General features: G+C 38.7%; 2 protein-coding genes across 6 annotated transcripts in view; one reads left to right on the forward strand and one right to left on the reverse strand.

Annotated features, from left to right (window-relative positions):
• The window catches only part of ZNF292 (zinc finger protein 292), a 57591-nt gene extending 39541 nt beyond the window's left edge, over window positions 1-18050 (forward strand). For 2 of the 5 annotated variants that reach the window (XM_072855416.1, XM_072855417.1), the window contains 4 exons: window positions 2242-2444; window positions 5309-5445; window positions 6710-6851; window positions 8599-17527. In XM_072855416.1, the coding sequence (XP_072711517.1) occupies window positions 2242-2444; window positions 5309-5445; window positions 6710-6851; window positions 8599-15783 (7667 nt within the window). In that variant the 3' untranslated portion in view covers window positions 15784-17527. Of the gene's footprint in view, window positions 1-2241; window positions 2445-5308; window positions 5446-6124; window positions 6163-6709; window positions 6852-8598; window positions 17528-17835 lie in introns of those variants that run through there. The other 3 variants (XR_012041407.1, XM_072855418.1, XM_072855419.1) reach the window with 3 other exon arrangements.
• Window positions 16892-22792, reverse strand: GJB7 (gap junction protein beta 7). Its single transcript, XM_072855420.1, is given in 2 exon segments — window positions 16892-17028; window positions 22090-22792. Coding segments are annotated over 2 exon segments (840 nt in total).
• Window positions 22793-23061: the final 269 nt, after the last annotated feature.

Raw genomic sequence — 23061 nt, forward strand, 5'->3', positions numbered from 1 at the left:
GATTACTGAGGACTAGCAGATAGAACACAGTCTCTAAAATATTAAATGCAGTAATTATAGTAATAAATCACAGTGAAATGTCTTGGGTTACTAATGTAGCTTAAAGTCTAAGGTGTTCCTGTATTTTGTTACAGAAATACGGTAAAATGTTCCAATGTTATTCCAGGCAGACTAGCTGGGAGTAAGCACTGTGGGTGAAAGGATTACTGGTACCTGGTAGGAGGAAGAGCAAGGCTAAAACTGTTGAATGTAATTAATCTCCAGGTCATTTGTGGGTTGACAAGAGTATGAACATTTTTTTATAAGGCATTGGTAGTGACATTAAAAGAACATTTATTCTGCTGGTTAAAAGGCAAATGTCTTCTAATAAACACAGAAATGGTTACCATCTACCAATTGTCTGCTAGTGCGCTCTAGTTTTCCTTTGTTCCTACATGAATAAAAATCTGGTCATATCTTCATCGACATGGAGAGAGGAAGAAAGAACTCGTATTTGACTGAATATTCTTACACATCAGTGAGCCATCACTGATCATTTGTAACAGTGCACGAGGATCCTGAACAAATAACTAACAAGTTGGTTGAAATGATAATTCAACTATAAATCTGAAAATGCATAAAAGATAATGATGGGGTCTAACAGGCCTGATTTCTGCAAAAGGCAGTATTTTCTGCCCTAAAATTCTGTGCACTAGAATGATAAAAAAGAAAACCGTTGACCTAATTTCGACTGCAAGATGGGCTTTTAGTAATATCCTGTATAAGTAGCTAGAAGAAGGAGAAATCATGAGATAAAATGAAAGACAGTCATGAATAAAAAACTAACTAGGATGCGAGTAAGCAAAGAATAAAATGATATTATCTTTTTTCTTTCAGTAAGCCTCATGTTTGGTATACTAACACTCCAAATACTAGAGAGGTAATTAATTTTGCAGATGCTGATGATAATTATTTCATCAAGACTGAACAGGACTTTGAAAGTCAAGAAAATATAAATTAGGTGAATAGGAAACATGATTCAAGTGAAATTCGAGGCGAGTAAATGAAGAGGAATATAATGAATGTTTCTACCAAGATGTGTCAGAAAGTGAGTGCTGCAAATGCCCAGAAGGTTTCAGAAAGGGGTGATGAAAATACTCAAAGGCTGGAAAAAAATCTCATTTAGAAAAGATCAAGATTTTAACCTAACATTGAAAGAATATAATGAATCTGCTGTTTTTCAGGAAAGAACAGAAACAAAAAACAGTAGAAAATTCTGTCATGAAATTAAGATGTGGGTAATTGAAAACCAAAAAGATTTTTCATGCAGTAACTAGCTTGTGGAAACTGTTGTCTCAGGGAGGGGTTGATGTCAAAAGGATTAAACAAAATTGATTGTCTCTGTGTCTATCTAGTTTTAATAACTAACTTTAAATATTTTGGAGGTAGTATTAAACCTTATGCTTCAAAGCTGAAGTAATTTTCATCTTGAAGATCTGGATGAGACCTGAGATGTATACGTAAGAGTAGGAACATTACCCTGTGCTCCCCTTTTTTGTAGTATTCTTACTCCTTACACTGAAGCACCTAGAGTTCGATTGTTAGTGCAGACAGTAGAGTCTTAACTCTGGTAGCAGCATATCTGCAGAATATAGTTGAATAAAATACAGCCATTCCTGTGTCAAACTATACACAGTCAAGTGTATACAAGACAAGCCTCTTTTTTGTAGGAAACTTACGTGGCTGAAAAACTTTTAAAGGAGTTTGACTGCATTGTATGGATGTGTAATACAAAATATTCAACACCAATACAAAGAACTTCAGATGCTTCTACACTTATCAAATCTATCCTTCTGTAGCAAGGTCTTTAAAAGGCAACTATTATCAAAGGCGTAGCACAAACACATAAAGAAGGAGTGAGAGAAGTGGTTTTGTGTTATTTGTCTTACTGTAGAACTATAATTAAATGGTATCTGAATATTTTAATATTTATATGCTTTCTAAATCTGTTTCGTGTGCAGCTATTTTGCCAAGAAATTAGAATGAATTAAACCCTGCAGGTAGATAACAGGTCTCCTGTAGCAGGGAATCGTTATAATAAGTATAGTTCTCAAAGACGCTTTTTCTCATCTATGCTTCGTACCTTTTGTACCTTTTTGTATAAATTTTAGGGGTTAACCATGAATGAGTAAATGCCATCTGTTAACTCTGTAACCTCCTGTGAAATGTGTATGTAATATTTTGGCTTGTTTTTCTTTGAAGTGAATGAATTTTTAGTGTTTGAAGGCCCCATCCTGCTGGATATGCGTATTAAGCACCTAATGAAAACAAAGCAATTAACGCAAGCTACTGCCCTGGCAAAACTGTGCTCTGACCATCCAGAAATCAATGCAAAAGGCAATTTCAAGCAAACCTACCTGGTCTGTCTTTGTTCAGGATCACCAAATGAAAAGCTAATGGAAGAAGTAAGTAAAAAATGAAGAACTTTTTTTGACTTATTTCTTTAATGATAATAGAAGTCACTAATCATAGGCTGTTTTTCTGTAGAAGAGGTTTTTCTTTTAAAATATGATCTAAAATATTTTTGGTATTTTGTTTTTTCTTTTCATTTAAGTCACTTTTAAACTGACTAGTAATGACTCGATTAAAACACTTGTGGAAGTGTAATATTAGGTTGCTAGTAGGCTTTTTCTGGCTCTGCTACAACTTTATGTTTTATTTTGCTCGAAGTATTTTAAAACTCTGCTTCAGATCGTGTTAGTAAGGTGAAGATAATGGTTTTCCCACTCTTACTATTTTAACTATAGCTTTTTGTGTAGTACCTAGTACATAGAATGGGGGTCTTTAGATGCTACCTTCAGTTCAGAGAATAAATGTAACCTTTTTTGACCCAAATGCCTGGGTGAAATCGAAGATTAAATCAGATATTTGATCTGGTTTGAAATATAAAATCCTTTTTATTTAAATGCAAAAGTCAAAGAAGGGAAGACAGCTTTGCTCTTCTGCATTCTTTCAGGTGACATCTTCATTTCTCACCCCACCCCAAAGTTTTATCTGAGCTTTTTTCCTTCTTAAAGGAAAACTAACTGCAATTGTCAGCTTTCTTGACTGTCTGCATCTCTCTGCTGTCTTTTTGCCTCTGTCATCTTTTTTTTTTAATAATAAGTATTAAGCATGTTGAAATTGATCTTAAAGGGATGAAAACTATGCAGTGATTAGAGTTGGAAAAGTTTCCTACCCTAGATATAGACTAAATTCTAAGATGGCAGCTTCTCACTGGACATGTTCTTCCGATGCTCAGTAGGATCGGATTGGTCTTTACCCTCCCAGCTCTGGCTGCTGTAGGGCCCTGCCAGAACAGGCTCAGGAGGAGCTGTGACAGGGCTGTGCAATCTCATGTTTGTTTGCCAAAGACTCTCAATGGAACTTGGAGTTTTTGACTCTGCAAACGTGCTTTCTTCATTACTCAGCCCCACCGCGCTCCCAAAGCAGAATGGGCTTAGTCAGTGAATGAACTGTGAATCCCGTGGGCAAAAGGAATGGGGTGGTAGCCTTGTTTCTTAGGATGCCATAACATACAGATAAGTTCAAACTGGATTATCACAGAGAACCTAATTCAGGTATTTCCAAACCTTGGATTGCTTGAGTCGCTTAGCTTTGCAGCTTCAGCTGCAGCATCATTTGCAGTATTAAAAACCATTCTGGAAAGTTCATGTATTACCAAGAGGAGGCAGGTATGCTGTTAACATGTCAAGGTGGGCTCCTTAACTGAGAAGGATAGTTGTTTCGCAGTGTGAGAACAATAAGAAAATGGAAAAAAAAGTAAAATGTAAAGAAGTATAGCTCAGTCTTTAGTGGTATGGAATTTTTGATATCCATGCAGAATAGGCAGAAAAGTAGCATTTGAGATCATTTTCAGCTTGGATTGGTCTAATAGTTTGCTTCAATAATGTGAAGAACTCAGATCTGCAGTATGTGAAATGCTAGACTGACAGACTTGATGGCTGGACCTGTACAGACCTTTGCTGGAAGCTGGGTCCCTTAAGAACTCTTAGAGGCTAGAAAAACATTTTGGAAAAAAATCCCTTTATTGTATGTTCAGTTTCCCTTATTCTTCCCTAAGCTTTTAACTGATGGTCCCCGTCTGAGATGGGGCGCTGAGCAAAGCAGACCTTCAATCTAAATTGGTATTACAGTTATGTTAATCCATCTTCTCTGAGGTCTTGAAAAATGCAGTTTTCTTTTGAAGATGACTTCGAGGTTATTAAACCTCAAATGATGTTCAATCAAGGGTTATTAGTATATTTACAAAGTATCAATTTAGAGGAAAAAATTAGTTGCTGTACTCTTCAAAATTGTAGTTTGATTGCTGGACCAATAGCTGGATACCATGGTGCCCAGCCAAGCTGTGCTGCCACCTTATCCAAAGCACCAAACTGGCTGGGTGTTTGGGTGAGCACTTCTGTTTCTTGCTTTGGGTGGTCTTGTGATTTCTCAAGAGATACTTCCAACAGCGCTGTTGCAATGGTTACGTTATTCTTCAACTGCCAGTGTCAAAGAATAAATACCAGCATGTCCTACCAGATGCGCTAATTGATGTAATCAAACCAGTCTGCTGAGAATCAAATTAGACAGTAGTTGTTACAAGTACGCTGATTCAGTACTGATACAACTGTCTAGTACTACCGGGTAACTGTGGTTTTTCCTTTGTTTTGCTGTAAAACTAAGTGCTTCCATCATTGCTTGAACAAATAAGTTACGCTGCAGAGACTGTAATGTTCTTCTAGAAGAGCATTCAGTTGACCTGCTTCTTGCTGTACAGCTTCCCTTTTCTTTTTATCTTTGATTTTTTAAAAAAATACTGGAACATTCATGTTAAACTTCAGATTCATGAATCACTCAGCTATTGTATTAAAGCAGTAGTAACATCACTGAGTAGTAAACTGGGTTAGAATTTCAGGTCATAATCTTTTTGTTAGGCTGCAATTTAAAGTTATAAATCTGCTTATTGTGATTAAATGTATGTAATATATAAGAATAATTCATGTTGTATGTTAAAATTTTAGGTGACTGGGACAGTAGATACAAATAAGTCTTATGCCTGAGAAAAAAGTTTATATTCACTTTAATAAAACAGTTCTGGTGGCATAATCAGTTTTGACTATCTAGAAACGCACTGATTTGCATTCAAGCTTATCTCTATCTGATAGAGTTAAATATTCACTAAGTTCTAAATTACTGTCTTTTTGCAAAGGATCAGATGACTGTATGTCTGAAAATGAAACCACTTTCTTAGTCTTGGTCTTGTTTTTTTTTTCCTCGCTTCTAGATTGCAGAAGTCGATTGCAAAGATGCTCTAGAAATGATCTGTAACCTAGAATCTGATGGAGATGAAAAAAGTGCTCTAATTTTATGTGCAGCATTTTTATCTCGCCAGCTGCAGCAAGGAGAGATGTACTGTGCCTGGTGAGTTTGAATATTGTTTTCAGTCTAGTGGAACAAAAATTAGTTTTGAAAAGATAGAGCTGATACATAAGCCATAAGTTAACTTTCTTTAGCTGATAAAATCTATGAGCTGAACAGGAAGGAGATAAGGAAAGCTCTTGGAAAGCTAAAAAAGAAAATGGACAAAAAAAAAGTAAAGACAAGATTAGCTTCCATTATGGGAATTTGAAGGCTGCATGTATGATGAGGCATTTACAAATACCAGTAGCTGGTTAATGATTTCTCTTGACAGTAATCTTACACTGTAGAAATAAGGAATTTAATATCTGCAGGCAGCTAGTCAGCATTATGTCAACATTTAATGCATAAGTACTGTTCCCATCTGCCCTTATTTCATAATGCAGTATTTTTTTCTCTAACAAACTTCTAGAAAAGAAGGAGCTTTTTACTACTGTAACGAAAATAATAAGCTAGATGAAGATACTTATTGTTTAGGGCTTGCTTTCATTAATGTGGGAACAAATAATTGGTCTTTGTTAGCAGATATTTGAGCTGGTTTTGGTCTGAATTTCCAACTGCTAACAGTTTGGTTGTACTTCCAAACCTGTACAGTTCCTGAAGAATTTGCTTTGTTTGTGCACCTCCTTTTTATGTGTAGCAGCAGGAGAACATCTGCTAATCCAGGATTTTGCTTTAACAGATTCTGCTAAAGTTTTGGGGGTTACACCATTCCACAAGGTACTAAATACTCTTGGCTGTTTGCACCTAAGGAGGAATGAAGTAGTGAGTTAATGTAGATACAGTAATACTGTTTGGCTTTGGGGGATAATTTCTCACTAAATCAGTTAGATTCAGCTCTTAAAGCAGAGCAGCTCGAGAAAAATGTATCTACCACAGAGGAAAGGCATCCTCCTATAGCTGTTAGGAATTACTACGAAGTCAGAAGTGTAAAATTCCAGTCTGTGGAGTGAAGAGTAAACTACTTTGCAAGACTTTTTTTCAAGGCCACATCATGAGTCTGTAAATTATGTAGCATAAATTATGGTAATACTGGTTTTATTCTGATCTGTCCTTCTGGAATCGAGTCATTGTAATCATTTTGAAAATTAGATACTAACAGTGTGGGTATATGAATAAAAGCTTTTTCTCTGTAAGATAAGGTGTGAATAAATTCAGATTTTTTCCTTTCCCAAAGACAAAATAGAAACTGTTCTCAACCTTGCATTTCTTGTGATCAGATTAGTGGTTGCGTTGCTGGCCCTGAAATATTGTTCTCTTGTTCTAGGGAACTGACTCTTTTCTGGAGTAAACTGCAGCAAAGGGTAGAGCCTTCTATTCAAGTGTATCTAGAGAGATGTCGTCAACTTTCTGTGTTAACTAAGACTGTTTATCACATTTTCTTCCTGATTAAAGTAATTAATTCAGAGGTAAGGATACTCCTGAAAGAATATTTTTGGCACTTTTAATGGAACTGTAATCAGGAAAATTTATGAAAGGTGCTTAGACATCCTGTCTCTGTGTAGCATCAGCTTTGGGGCAATCCTAATTGGTTTTAAGAAAGGCCGTAGCAACTTCCTTCTGCAGGTAAACTATAAGTTAATTCATTTTGAATCATTAAAACTTCTTTGTTCCTTTTGGAAAAAAAAAAAAAAAACTTTGGGGGATAAACAGATGAGCTGGATGCCACAACTGAGATGAAGGAAAAACTAAAGGTGAGGTTATAGTCTCTACTATTGTCCATGTCCTCTAAATGAGGTATTTTCTGTTAACAGGTCCTAACATTCCTCTTCATTATTTTCTGTATTTCAAATAATACAGAAAATGAAGAGGAGAAGCTTATGAGGAGAGAAAATTAAAGGTGTATATTAATATATAAGAAAATTAAAGAAAGTTTAAAAAAAAAAAAACACACAAAAAACCCCCTTTTGAATTGCCACTTAAGAATGCAGTTTGTTTTGATAAATGAAATACTTGCCTTTTGTGGACTTAAATGAGCAGAGTTTTTAATACAACATTGGATCTATCTCAGCTAACTTTGTAATCTAATTTTCCTAGTTTCCTCTCATTAGTAGTTGCACTATTTAATGTTTATAGCTAAATTGAGCTCTTCCGAAAGCTTTTAGTTGGGAGATTTCTGTAATTCAGTCTATTAATTCTAAGAATAAAAATTCCTTTTTTCCTTTTGCAGAGTTCTGGTATGGCTAATCATGAACATCTAGCCATCTGGTATGGCTTCTAATCTTAAAGACTATTTTTTCCAAAGATCTGAACTAAATTGGAGTTAGAGAGGGAGAGGAAAGTAACTTTCACAGAGGCTTGTGATATTAAGAGCTCTGTCTGCTCCATGCCATACTGATTTTTCTCTAGGAGCTGTGGATCATTTCATTGATGGAAGAAATTGGAGACCATGTGGGTAGTAGACTTATGCATTCATAAATTCGATGGACTTTATTCTCCTGTATACCACAGCCTCTCTGTGCATCCTTAGCAGCATAAAGGGACTGTAAAGTGGACATAAATGTAATTTACGTTGCCTGAGGGTATAAATGAGAAAAGACCACGTGACCTTTGGAACACTTAAATGATGGAACATTTAACTATACTTATTACTTTCAGTTGGAATGAAGCCATGTGTTCAGTTGAGGTCAGTTGACTTTGAAGTGGCATAATCTTTAAAAATAAAAATGAACCTTTATACCTTAAGTGATTTCTAAATTATAGATCTTTTTGAAGATCACGTGCTTCTCTTACTGTAGCACTTTTTACCATTTGAATTTTAGCCAGTGTTAACTTAATGCTCCATAGAAGCTCATCTCAAATAACTGACACAGCTGGTAGGCTTTATTTCATGGAAAAGGCTCAATATTGCTCTAATATAAACTGAACACCCGTAACATACAGTCATAAAGTTCTCTAACTAGACAGAACATATGATTCATTTGTGTTTTAGTGGTATGTAAACTTTCACAGTTTTTTAGTAGCATGAAGACAAATTATGCAACTTCAGGAATAGCATCTAAAGACAAACCACTATGTTTCTTGAAGTAAAAAGTATTATTGTAAACTCCAGGTGCATTTTTTCTGATACTTAGGGTTGAATAATGATATCTTTTATTTACAAATATAGAAAGGGTTATGATAAGCTGACTTACTAAAATTACTCTTGCTTTACAGATCGATGGTGCTGGACTTGCAACATGCATTGAACTGTGTGTGAAAGCGTTGCGCTTGGAATCCAGTGAAAATACAGACGTCAAGATATCTATTTGCAAGACTATCTCCTGCTTACTTCCAGATGATTTGGAGGTTAAACGTGCTTGTCAGCTGAGTGAATTTCTTCTTGAACCCACTGTGGATGCATATTATGCTGTTGAAATGCTATATAATCAGCCTGACCAGAAGTATGATGAAGAGAATCTTCCAATACCAAATTCTTTGCGCTGTGAGCTCTTACTTGTACTGAAAACTCAGTGGCCTTTTGATCCAGAATTCTGGGACTGGAAAACTCTCAAGCGTCAGTGTCTGGCGCTGATGGGAGAGGAGGCATCCATCGTGTCATCAATAGACGAACTAAACGATAGTGAAGTTTATGAGAAGGTTGAGGATTGCCAAGAAGAGACTAAAGAAACTTCTGTGAATGGCCTTGCTGGCACTTTTGATGAAGCTACAAGCCTTCTTAAGGGTATCAGAGATGAAAAGCAGAAAAAGAGAGAAATTAAAAAACTCAGAGAGAGGGGGTTCATATCAGCTAGATTTAGGAACTGGCAAGCTTATATGCAGTATTGCGTTTTATGCGACAAAGAATTCCTAGGTCACAGAATAGTTAGGCATGCACAAAAACATTATAAAGATGGAATTTACAGTTGCCCTATTTGTGCCCAAAATTTTAATTCTAAAGAAAACTTTGTTCCCCATGTAACTTTACATGTTAAAAAATCCAGCAAAGAGAGACTGGCTGCTATGAAACCACTGAGAAGACTGGGAAGACCTCCTAAAATAGCAACTGCCAACGAGAATCAGAAAACTGATTCTGTATCCAAACAGGAGCAGCGACCCATTAAGAAGAACAGTCTCTATTCAACAGACTTCATTGTGTTTAATGATAATGATGGCTCAGATGATGAAAATGATGACAAAGATAAACCTTACATACCAGAGATAGTGCCAGTTCAAAAGCCACTACCTGTTAATGAATTCACCTGCCCTGTAACATTTTGTAAAAAAGGCTTTAAATATTTTAAAAATCTAATAGCACATGCAAAGGGGCATAAAGATAATGAAGAAGCTAAACGTTTTCTTGAAATGCAAAGCAAAAAAGTGATTTGCCAGTACTGTAGACGACATTTTGTAAGTGTTACTCACCTGAATGATCATTTACAAATGCACTGTGGCAGCAAGCCTTATATCTGCATACAGATGAAATGTAAGGCTGGTTTTAACAGTTACGCTGAGCTGCTGACGCATAGGAAGGAGCATCAAGTCTTCAGAGCAAAGTGTATGTTTCCTAAATGTGGCAGAGTGTTTTCCGAAGCCTATTTACTCTATGATCACGAAGCACAACACTATAATACCTATACCTGCAAAGTCACAGGCTGCGGAAAGGTATACCGTTCTCAGAACGAACTGGAAAAGCATGTTGAGGATCACAACAAGCAGCCTGAAAAAGTGCAACAGCCTGAAAGCCAGACTAATCAGCCTGATCTTAGTCAACCTTCTGAAGCTAATGAAAATACCAATGGAGTTGCTGTTAAAGAGGAATTGACATCTCCTCCAGCTGACAACCAAAGTAGTTTTACTGAAGGAGAAAATGTCGTCTGGAATCAAATCAAAGCAGAACCAGTAGGGAATGAAAGTGTAAATGCATCAGCAAGTATACTGCAGCAAAGCAATTCCATGCCTAATGCTGGTTCGGAGCAGTCTCCTACGGGTTCAGTGAAGACAGAAGTGGCAATTCCAGCAAGCAGTGTTAAGGTGCCTGCTGTTAACCAGAAGATCCGAGATAACGTTGTAAAAAGAGGTAAATTGGCTGCTACTGCCAGTAAAGTAGATACCACTAAACCTGGAGCCCAGCAGTTGTGCTCATCAGTTGACTCTTGTCTTCCAGCTTTCCAAGAGAGAAAGGAAGAAGACTCTCTCAGTCAGACTCAGAATATTCAAAATATTTCTGTGACCTCAGACACACTAAAACCAGAAGCCCTTGAATCAAAAAGCTTAGAAAGACAAGTGAGCATTGTAAATCCATTCAGTGTGCAGAATCAGGCAGGATATCAAAACAGTGTACCCATTTCCAAACTGGAAATTGAAGACAGTATTAAGGCTGCAACTAATCTATATAACCTGCCTTTAAAAACTTTAGAAAGTATTACATTTATTCCTTCACAGCCTAACTTGAATAGCTCTTTAGTTCCAACTGTGCCACCAGCAGCCCCGATTCAGAAATTTAATTGTCAGGTTGAGGGGTGTACTCGAACGTACAACTCGTCACAGAGCATTGGCAAACATATGAAGGCAGCACACCCTGACCAATATGCTGCTTTTAAAATGCAGCGTAAAAATAAGAAACCACGAAAATCCAGCAATCTGCAAAATGTGCCGAACGACGGGAAGATTGTATATCTTATGCCGTCGCAAGTGGGCAATCCCAGTGGTGCTGCTTTTACTGCACAGAACAAACCTAATTTGAATCCCACCTGTTCCAGTCAAGTGCAACATGTCTCAAGTACACTTTTCCCAACCCACCTAGAAAATTTGGCCAATCCTATGTTGCCTATAGTGGAAAGTGTCATAAATCCAAGTTTGTCTACTCGTATTAAAAGTGAGCCTGAGAGTGTTTTATGTTCACATATGGAAAATCTGTCTGGTGCAACCTTACCTTCCCAGTTGGATGATCTGGCAAAAACAGTTATGCCTCTGAATATTGACGGCAGTTCAGATCCTTTTCTTCCTTTGCCTGCAGAAAACGGTCCAATGTCTCTCTTTCCTTCATCAGCAGAGAATCCCCCAAATTCAGTCTTTTCACAACTGGAAAATAATGCAAATAACTTTTCATCACAACTAGAAGGAAACACTAGCTCTGCTTTCCCAAAAGAGGAAACTGTTGATCAAATATTTCCCTCACGACTGAGTAATGAAAATAACTACAATGAAACTAGTTCTCAACTTCCAGCTTCAGAAAAGGTGAAAAAAGATCGTGGCCGGGGCCCAAATGGGAAAGAAAGGAAGCCAAAACATAACAAGCGTGCAAAGTGGCCAGCCATAATTAGGGATGGCAAATTTATCTGTAGCAGGTGTTTCAGAGTTTTCACTAATCCTAGATCACTTGGTGGACACTTATCTAAGAGATCTTACTGTAAGCCTCTTGAAGGATCAGAAATTTCTCCAGAAGCTCTGCAGGCTAATGGACAGTCTTTGCTTGCCAGTATGATTATTTCCTCAAATTCATTAAACTTGCAGCAACCCCAGGAGTCTGCATTCAATCCAGAGACGTGTTTTAAAGATCCATCATTCCTCCAGTTACTTGCAGCTGAAAATCGTTCCACAGCCTTACTGCAGACTATGTTTCCACGGGCCAATGTGTCTAACTTCAATACCAGTGGGAATGAGGAAGGAAATCAAATTATAAAACAAGCCTTGGAAACTGCAGGCATCCCAAGTACCTTTGATAATACAGAAGTACTTCCACATGTAGTTACAACAAGTTGCGTCACTGGTACAACTCAGATAAATGCAGCTGTTCTCCCCAACTCAGCTGCGTCCCCTCTGCTGCAGACAGTCTGTAACCCCAGTACCCTACTAACAGACCAAAACAGGACCCTCAATGCCAAAATTCCTCCAATAAATGAGTGCAAGAGTTTGCCTGTTTTTGCAACAGAGGACTTAATGCTAAAGACTATTGAAAATGGCTTATGTCCTAGCTCGTTTTCCAATACTGTTGCAGCAGCGCAAAACTTTGCAGGGAGCAGTTCACGAGTTTCAGTTATAAGTAGTCCCAAGAATTCAGGATCAAGCAACTTGAATAAGAAGGGAACCAGTGCTTCAAAGAGGAAGAGAAAAGCAACTACACCCTTACCTGCGCCCAATACATCACAGAAAGTAGCAGTAAATAATACAACGGTGGGACTTCTAACCAAAAGCACTGAAGGAAACCTGCAAATACAGGGAGAAAGTTTTCAGTCCAACTTGCTGGCAAATTGTGGCTCTCAAGCGGCGGTGGAAAATCTCACACAGAAACTCAATAATGTTGACAATCAGTTATTCATTGCCAGTATCAAAGAGAACTTCAAAACAAATCTCGAGGCTCATACGACGTTACCCCCTTTAACAGTAAAAACTGAAAATGGGGATTCCCAAATGATGGCTGTAAATTCTTGTGTGCAAGCAAATTCGGAGGAACAGATTTCAGAAGACAATGTTATGCAGAACTTTGAAAAAACCCTGGAAATAATTAAAACTGCTATGAATTCACAGATACTTGAGGTGAAAACTGAAATTCAGGATACCGTTGCTGCTTCAGGACAGAACTTGCAAGTAAATAATGCACAGGCTTCTTTGGGAAATTCTGCACATAGTGTAAAACTACCCACTCCCGCACAGTTTGCCATGCACACGGGGAATGTCACCGCTGTAAAGAGTAGCTCTGCTCAGTCTGAGACATCTCAAAAGGATGATACTCAAATATTGGAAATTTTGGAGGGCTTGCAAAAACTGAAACTAGAAAATGATTCACCCATTCAGGTCTCTGAGACTGTTTCCCAGTGTCCTCCAGCAGATACGCTAGCACCAGCAGTTCCTGTTGTATCAACTGAAAATAAGCCCCTCATTCAGATATCTTCAGAGGCAAGTAACATTCAGTTTAGTGATAAAGTTAATAAGCCTTTTGTATGTCAGGATCCAGGCTGCAATTATAGTGCTATGACAAAAGATGCGTTATTTAAACACTATGGCAAGGTTCATCAGTACACTGCAGAAATGATACTAGAAATTAAGAAACATCAACTGAAGTATGCCCCATTCAAATGTGTTGTAGCTACCTGTCCAAAAACATTCACAAGAAACTCTAATCTCCGAGCACACTGTCAGCTTGTACATCATTTTACAACAGAGGAGATGGTAAAATTAAAAATTAAAAGGCCTTATGGCAGAAGATCTCAAAATGAAACTGTAAACACAGCCCCGCGACCTGTTGAAATAAAAACTTTGCAGACACTAATAATAGAAAACAAAACTGCAGCTCCATTGGTCAAAGAAGCTCAGATAAAGGAGTTTGTAGAGCCTGTAAAAGTCTTGGAAAAACTTCTGCCAGAAAATAATATTCCTGAAAGACTGGAAAAACCTCCCCAAGTGGTTTCTGTTCCACCGGAGCAGCATAATGCAGCCTCTTTTGGTAGTATGCAGGCACAACCCAAAGCACGCAAGGTTAGGAGGTACAGGAAGGAAAAAGAGGAGAGAAAACGTAGGAAGCCTGTAACAAAATCTCTGGAGTTTCCCACTAGGTACAGCCCTTATAGACCATACCGATGCGTCCATCAGGGCTGCTTCGCAGCTTTTACGATACAACAAAACCTAATCCTTCATTACCAAGCTGTGCACAAATCTGACCTCCCTGCCTTCTCTGCTGAAGTGGAGGAGGAGAATGAGCCAGGCAAAGAGGAACGCGATGAGGTGGAAACCAAACCCACCGTCAGAGAGTTCAGGTGTGAGGTGAACGACTGCTCTCGCATCTTCCAGGAAGTTACCAGCTTGATACAACATTATATGAAGCTTCATGACATGACCCCAGAACAAATTGGAAACATGAAATCGGCTCCAGAGGCGGGACGGTTTTCTTGTGATCAGTCTCAGTGTAAGTCTTCGTTTACAGCGTATCTTAACTACATTGTACATCTTGAGGCAGATCACGGTATTAAGATAAGGCCAAACAAAGTAGAAGATGATGGCGTATTCAAGTGTGACTGTGAAGGCTGTGACCGTATTTATGCTACTAGGTCTAACCTCTTGAGGCATATTTTTAACAAACATAATGACAAGCATAAAGATCATCTAATAAGACCCAGGAGACTGACACCAGGTCAGGAAAACATTTCAAGCAAAGCAAATCAGGAGAAACCATTGAAGTCCAAACAGAGAGGACTGAAAAACAGATCGGGAAAAGAAGGTAACAGGCTGTCAGTGAAAACTAAACGAAACAAAAACGTGAACTTGGAAAACAAAAACTCAAAAGGAATGCAAGTTCAAGAAAATAAGGCTTATTCACTGAAACGCGGCAAGCACGTGTATTCAATAAAGGCAAGAAATGATGCCTTATCGGAATGTACGAGCAGGTTCATAACTCAGTATCCATGTATGATAAAGGGATGTTCGTCTGTAGTTACAAGTGAAAGCAACATAATAAGGCATTATAAGTGTCACAAGCTGTCCAAAGCATTTACTTCCCAACACAGAAATCTTCTTATTGTATCTAAAAAGCACTCTGTCTCACAAGTAAAGGAAGCCTCTTGTGAGCAAGAGGAGACTGATAAAAAAAGTGATGTGAAAGAGCCTGAACCGAGTTTGATAGTGAGCAATAATGATTCAAGCACATCTACGTTACCGCAAAAGGAAATTGAAAAAGGTGAGAAGGATGAAGTGGATGAACTGACAGAACTATTCATTACTAAACTGATTAACGAGGATTGTTCAAGTGCTGAAAATCAAGCAAAAATCTCTTCCACTGTAAATAGTGACTTGCAGGAGACCAGCTCCTGCCCCTCAGAAAAGCAAAAATCAAACAACTTAAAAAGAGCAAACAAAGAAAAAAACGTATCTCAGAGTAAGAGGAGGAGAGCTGAAAAAACTGAGGAAGTACTGCCTGTTGACGTGAGTAGCACGCACAGGGAGGAAGAGACTGCTGTCGCCATTCAAACGGCCGAAGAGCAACCTGCAGCTTTCGACTGGAGCTCGTTTAAGCCGATGGGTTTTGAAGTGTCATTCCTCAAGTTCCTTGAAGAGTCTGCTGTGAAGCAAAAGAAAAACACCGAAAGAGACTACCATAGCAGCGGAACCAAAAAAGGATCCCATTCGAACATGCGAAAATCCAACGAGAAGACCTCCGTAGCAAGTAATAACGTCACTTGGTCATGTTCTGAAACTGAAACCCTTGTACCGTTTGCCAACCCATCACGGCTTCCATGTGGTGATAATGTAAAGATAGTTTTAGACAAGGCTCTTAAAGACTGCGCTGAGCGTGTGTTGAAGCAACTTCAGGAAATGAAACCTATCGTCAGTTTGAGAAAGCTCGAAGGACGTTGGGAGGATAATCCAGAGGTTACAGCTGCAAAAGTAATTGTTATGGGTACTGAGGAAGGGGAGTCAAAATACTGAAAACCTAATGTGTTTAACCATGACCTGTAATAAAATTTATTTTGAATAGGAAGCCATCAAGCATGCTAGTAACTGTGGAGCTCTTTTATTTTGAAGTGATTTAATCTAGCAAAAAACATGACACAAGTCATGTAAATTTCTTATTTGTTTTTATCCCTATGGGACTTGAAGAACAGAGTAATTGCTTCATTTTTGTAAATACTTGATCAAAACCTCAACTTTCTATCAGATTGTCCTTTCCATGAACTAAATCTTTGTGAGTTGTCTGTGATTGGTATCTTTCACCAGGTCACTGCTCATGTATAACAGTACTCTTTATTTGTAGATACATTTTTTTTTTGTATATATTTATTATTGTAAATCATTTGCTGCCACCAGCAGTCTGTAAGTCTAAACTATTAAATGACACATTTATATTCGGAATTTTAATTTGTAACTAAGTGAGCAAGTTTTTAAAACTGTCCTTTAATCATTTTAAATTAAGAACTTTTGAACTAAAACTAGCTAAGTCTGCCATATCCAGTTTATTTTGCATAAAGCATTTATTTACAGGAGAGGAGCTGGATAAGATCACATTTCATAGGTTAAACGTACTGACACGCTCTCATTTTTGTAAATTTTAACATCCAGTATCTATGGATGATATTCATATGTAGTTAACTCATAAATATAATAGTTTTCTTATAGCTACATTTTTCATTGCTTTTAATTGGATACAAAGCATTTATGATTCCATAATAAAAATGGAAATGTGAATAAAAATAGTTTGCTACATTGGAGATTTAAAACAATATTTGGTATTAAAGAATCCGTTGTGAATGTGATAGAAAATTAGTAGTGTGGAGCAGTGTATATATTTGAGGTGGTGATTTGTGAAGTAGCCCAGTATTGCCTTAAATAAAATCACATTTCATTTCTTGTTTTATACATGTGATCTTATAAAGGTTATTTTTGTTTCTGTAACTTAGATTGGTGTATAGTTTAATTTTTGTTAAAAAAACAAAACAAAAAAACTTCAGAAACCGTTTTTGTAAATAGTGGGTTTATAAAACAGATGGTTTATTTTGATAATACCAATTTGGTATCTATCTATAAAATACGTGAGTCCTTATGCCATACCGCTAAAAACTGAATAAACAAGGCACTTTCTGAAAGGGAAGTGAGATTGTGATCTTACAGATGAACTCGGTGGTTGTGCTCTGTTGGTGGCATAGGCTCCCTCCGCGTTCTTCTGCCTCTTGCTGACTGTTCCTGGCAGCACTCTCGCCACCTCTCTCTTTTCCACACTGGAACAAGCCTCAGAAGCGGTGCCGCTAGTAGTGCCCGGGATTGGAGCAATTTCTCTGTATGCTGCTAAACGAAACGACAGGTATCCAGTTTGTTGAGTAACCAAAAGCATGAATGTGTTGGTGGGAGCTGTCAGTACCCAGGAATCTACGATGTTGGCTTTCATGCGTGATTGTGCTTAACTCGGATGGGACAAGCCAGCTGGATTGTGTGGTACCAAAAATTTTTCTTGGATTAGTCTCATTACTGGATGTGACCTACCTTCAGTAATATACAATAGTCTTTATCTTGGGAGAGATTGGCTTGATTTTTTTTTCTATAAACTTGTCTTGCCATGTAAAGCTTTGCATTAAATGCTACACTTGATTGCTCTTGAGCTATTCACCTGGAATCTTTGATGGCTTACTTGAATATCAGTGCAGAGGGCACATTCCTACAACCAAATGAAGTGACTTCTTGTGAGAGTGAGGATTATGTATGAAAAAGGGAAAGGCAACTGCATTTCAGCTTGGGCATAGCCCTTGGTTTGCTCTCTGGTGCTAAATTGCATACCTTCTCAGAAAGCCCGTGCTTCCATTTGAATGGAGCCTGTTTGCTCCTCTCGCTTTCGATCACTCCCGAGTGACTAAACTGATAATTCTGCCAAGTTAGTAAATCAAAGGTGCAGTCTGAGAATGATAAAACCAGAACAAATCCTTGTGTTTTAACTCTAGGAGAGATCATTATAATTGTTACAAGCACATGATGCCGTGTTCTACCCAACAGGGGCCGTGGGCTCTCCCTGGATGGAGTTGCTGTTGGATGCAAGCCGTGGTGATTGTAGAGGGGATCTTCTGCAGGGGAGAAGAGGGCAGAGAACCTCCTCTGGAGAGGATCCACAAAGCTCGCCTGAAATCTCATTTTCAGATGTACCTAGCCACTGCAGTCACTGTCGACAGACCTCATACCTGTTAATTTTTAGAAGATACCTTTTGTGTTGTGTAAGTTAGATAGTTTTAACATTGACATTCACGATGATAGATACTGCATCATTTGCAGTTTTTAGACTGAGAATAGCATACAACTATTTAGCTACACAGTGCTATACTAGAATGCTATTTTTAAAAAAAAAAAAAAAAAGGAAAAAAATGCCGGTGTCATAAATACCCAGGAAATAATTTCTGGTTTGGATCTGAATGTAGGGTCTGAATTTCTGAGAATTAAATTTTTAATATTGTCTCGTTCTTATCCCAATTAATCCAATTAAAGTGGGTGCTGTACCAATACAGTCAGTGCCCTCCCTGGCACACTCCCTTTTAGGTGGGTACTGACAGCCTGTCCAACAGGTAAGCTAGTATGGTATTTTTTTTCCTTTTCAAAAAAAGTATTTTAAACTTAAAGTGGGGGCCAAAGGCAGGGTCTGACTGAAGATGTCATGGGCTGCAGAGGGCGCTACAAAAGTTCCTGAGGAAATAAATTTGGTATTTGCGTTTAGATATTTTACCTTGAGTCATGTATAATAAATACCTCCTGCTATAGCTGTGGCAGCATGCCTGGACTGACAGCTCCTCTGGAGCCGTACCCCTGCCCTTGGGGCTGCTGGGCGGGAGGGGGCTCCAGGGTGGCCGAGCCCAGCTCTGCCAGCACCACCTCAGCCTGTGGGGTGCCCCGACACCCATGGGTGCTGCCGGCCCCTGCCCCACTGCCCGGTCCCTCTCTGTTTTCTCCCCTCTCTCTTTCTCCTTCTTCCTCTGTGTCTCTCTCTTCCAGACATGTCACCCATGAACTGTGGTGCATTTGAGCAAACACGCTTTCTGTTAAACTCCTTGTCGCCATCAGGCATGTGCTGACTAAAGCAGCAGTTGTTGCTGATGGGAAAGCAACCAAATCAAGGAGCCCGGATGCAGAGTACAGACTGTTTTGTGATTGAAAGACATCTTTAAACTGGCAGTCAGCCTCTCTTGTGGTTAACTATGTTTATAAAGAAATCTTGCATTGTCTGAGCCCTGATCCAGTGTAAATGAGAGTAGTGGGTTTGTCCTCGCATGTTTTGGGGTGGTCATTCTCAGCGGGATGGGGGAACTGCTGGTCCTAGAGTGTTCTGGCATGTCCTGTCTATGGCCGTTGGATAGCGACAGAGCGATGCTTTTAAAATTAACACTGAAAACAGTCATTGGCTCAGGTGAGGAAAAGTAATTGGCTATATTCTTGCAATTAGTTTCTGTGCCAAAGAATTAGTATGGTTGGGGCTCCCACCTGCGTGGACATGCTACCCTGAGGTATAGGCCCCCAGGGCTAGAGGAGCTCACTGAAGCAGGAGTTGGGCAGCAGCTCCTGCTCCTGCCCTGCTTTTTCCTGTGACTTTTTTCTTTCCCCCAAACCTCATCTGTCACAAGGTGAGGACATTACTTGGGTTTTAAAGAAAATGAGGATCTATATACGGTTTGGATCTTTTAATGTTTGCAGAGATGTTCTGAAATATGAATGAGGTAAATACTTTTGTATGAATGTGCATGGAGTGATCACGTTATTTTTCCAGTACAGTGTGGGCTCGGGTCAGCTTCCTACCAATTGCTGTGTGATTCAGGAGACTGTGCTTTTACACTTTAAAAAGAACAAAACATAGCACTTGATTTTTTTTAATTTTGTCCGTTTGTGAATTGCAAGTTGAATACACAAAAAAGCCCTTAAACCTTTAATCTAGGGACCAAGTCTACAAACGCGTTTGAACCAAGAGTGTAAGAGCAAATGACTTCAGGGATGGATGGATGGATGAGTGAAACTTAAACTGGAGCGCAAAGGAGTATAAAGGTGGGGGAGAGGGCTGTGGAAGGGAAGGAGCCAGTAAAAGACCAAATGCTGGCCAAGAGCAGGCGTTCAGAAAGTAATGAGTTTTTTCTCTGTTCTCTCAGGTTAAGTAAAATCTGACAGAGCTGCCTTGTGTGATGCTCGTTTCCTTTTCATTAGTGGCTTTGTCAAACACTCTTCTAATTTTGCAGCACGTGGTGTAAAAGCCACCTGGCTGTTTGCTACAAGTGAGTCGGGGGTTACACAGAGTTGGTCCGTAATAATTTTTCAGAATATTTCTCATGTAAGGTGCTGGCTTAGTCAAAACTGAAGTATCCTCTGAGACTTGAAACCTGTTAATTTTGGAATTTATTTATCATTTCATGGCTGCTGAAGGTAGGAATTAGAAATAAAACCCTGCATATACATTCCAAAGAATTAAGGTTCTTGTTCCACAGGAAAATTTTTGGTCTAAGTGGGAAGCTCTGACCAGCCACAGAGCTTTAGGGGGTGCTCTAAAACCCTTCAAGCCCTGACTTAACATAATTTTTCTATTAGAGAGCAGCTACTGCACAAATTTAATCAGAAACCTGTGTTGTCTAAACTGTGTTTGCTTCTCTTCATTTTCTCTCAAATAAACCTTGCTTTAAAAAAAAGGAATAAATACTTTTTCATTAATGTGCTGTCTTAAAATCTGTCCTCAATAATTAAAAAACACTCATTTTGGAAGCATTTTTTTATTTTGATAGTGTTGCCGTTGTCTTAAAAAACGATGCATTGGGGTACAAAAGGGCCAAGATAATTCTGGGTTTTTTTCTCAGTTACTCGAACTGGCAGTACACAGTTACATCACAGGCTGATGGGCAATGGTTTTGCTTCATGCGCTGCTTGGTGGGTTTTGTCCAGTAGCTGCAAAAGAGTTTCTAACTGCATTTCTGTCCTGAGCCACATCCTGTGTATGTATAGATTTAACAGAAAATGTTCTGAATTGTGTAAAGCATGTCTTGATATACACACTGATTCAGCGTCACTCGAGATGTAAAACTTTAACTGGCCACAAGCTGGCAAGCTAGTATCTGAGAGACTATTCTGAAATTTGGGGGGAGGGAATAGGTGGTTCTCTTTTACTTTGTTTCTACTGGAGGCTTTTCGTATTTTTAGATTTCATGTGTTTTTCTATGGCAGGGAAATCTACTGAAAGAGTAGCAGTATTTTCAGCCTTACTAAAGGGACCGGATTCCAGACTACTGAATACTACGACTGCTGGCTACTGTTTTGCTGTATTGTGCAGTCTACATTTCTCTACTCAGATCCTAGGGAACTGGGAATTATCTTTTCCCTTAGATGCCACAGCCAAAGAGCAGAAAACAAGTCTAATGGCTCGGGAGATGATCAGTGCAGGTGACCAGGAGTTAACTCTCTACTCTGGTACATGCTGCCTGCACAAGTTTGAGCAAGTACCTTTTCTTATGGGATGTGTTCTGATGATAAATGCCCTAAAAACTGTAAAGGGCTTACGTACCTCCAGAAGGAGGTGCTCCATAAATAGCTAATAACCAGGTCTGTCTTTATCACCATGGGCTAAATTAGACGTGTCTACCTCTTACTGGTTTTCTTTGAGGTGTTTTACAGTAGTCCAGTGGAATGGGCTTGTGATCATCCAGCTCACTTCAAGACACCAGCAGCCACTGTATGGCAGCGCTTTCTGATCACTATTTCAACAGCTATTGGATCCACCCACTTGACAAATGCGGTACATCCCCTTCCTGTTCAGCGTTTTAGACCCAGGTTCTTCCAACTCTGCATACAAAAAGCCTCTTTTTGCTTGTACCAAACCAATTCCGTGTAATATTCAAAACACAACTGTTTGAGCAATTGTTTCAGCATGATTTATCATAAGTATGTGTTTATATTAAAACTTCATGGAATTTTCAGACTTCTACACCTCTTGTCTCAACATGAACAGATCTAGATGAGTCTGTGTATAACATGCATAATGCAACTGAATTTATCCACTCAAGTAAGGGGGAACTAAAAGAGAAAAAATATCTCCTACGTAACTGTCCTTTCAGTTCTGTAAAGCACTGATTGGAAAAGCAGTTTGTCAAATACAGCTTGTGTAATGGGAAGGTGGTCTCTGACCTTCTTCTTTCAAGTCAATGGGGAGCTTTTTTCCACATTTGTCTTGTATATTCAGAGGCAAGGATGGGGAGCTGTTGTGGAACTGTCCTGCAGCTGCTGGTCTGTTGTGACCAATGATTTCTGATTTGTCGCAATCACGTTTTGAGCCTTGACATTTCTTGATGTACCTCTTCAGATAACATTTTATGGAGTATTTGAAAATGAGATAACTCAATTCACTTAGATTTAATACAATGCACAGGCATGAAGAAGCCACCAGAAAATAGAGGAAAATTATCTTCTCTGTGGGTTTGGAAATATAGCAGTCTACGGTATTGGGACATGGTCTTATGTCACATTTCACAAGACGTGATACTTCAAATCCATTGTACAATTTATAAAACAGAACAAGAAAATCTATTTCAAATCCTGTTTTTAAAATAAGACTGATAAGGTAGGTGCACAGCAATCCCCCATCTATCTCTCCTGGACTTTTATAAAGTTTCTGGTTGTGGTGTTTCTCTCTGTTCTCTCTGTTCTCTCAGTAAGCAACATGAAAAACAACCAAGAATGAAGGGGTGGAGACCATGATTAATTGCAAAGCCCAAAGTCTGATGTGGGAGACAGGGAAAAAATGGTCAAAGCAGACATTTTCACAACCAGGCTGCTTGATATTGCATTCAAATTCATCGTGTTCGTATTTCCAGATGTTTTCTGCAGCTGCAATGTAAATCAGTAAGCGGAATATGAACACAACTGCTACCCAAATTCTTCCAATTCCTGTTGAATATTTATTCACTCCACTCAGCAGATCACGTAGGAATCCCCAGCTCATTTTTCTCCTCAAGGAAAGAAGGAAATGCTGTATCAAAGAAACACAAGATCAGAGAGATGCTTCCTCTTGGGTGAAGAAAAATGAGATGTTAATTCAAGGTGAAATATAACCAGTAGCTGAAGCAATTTAAAATTATTAAGCATTTAAAAAGGAAAACAACAACAACAAACTACTCTTAGTTCTGATAATTTCTACCTTCTGAGGCTAGTACACAAAACTTATTTGCTGTTAAAATAGATTTTGTCAATTAGGCTTCAGCCTAATTGTTC

Source organism: Ciconia boyciana, chromosome 3 (genome assembly GCF_034638445.1).
Source record: "Ciconia boyciana chromosome 3, ASM3463844v1, whole genome shotgun sequence".
Lineage (NCBI taxonomy): Eukaryota > Metazoa > Chordata > Aves > Ciconiiformes > Ciconiidae > Ciconia > Ciconia boyciana.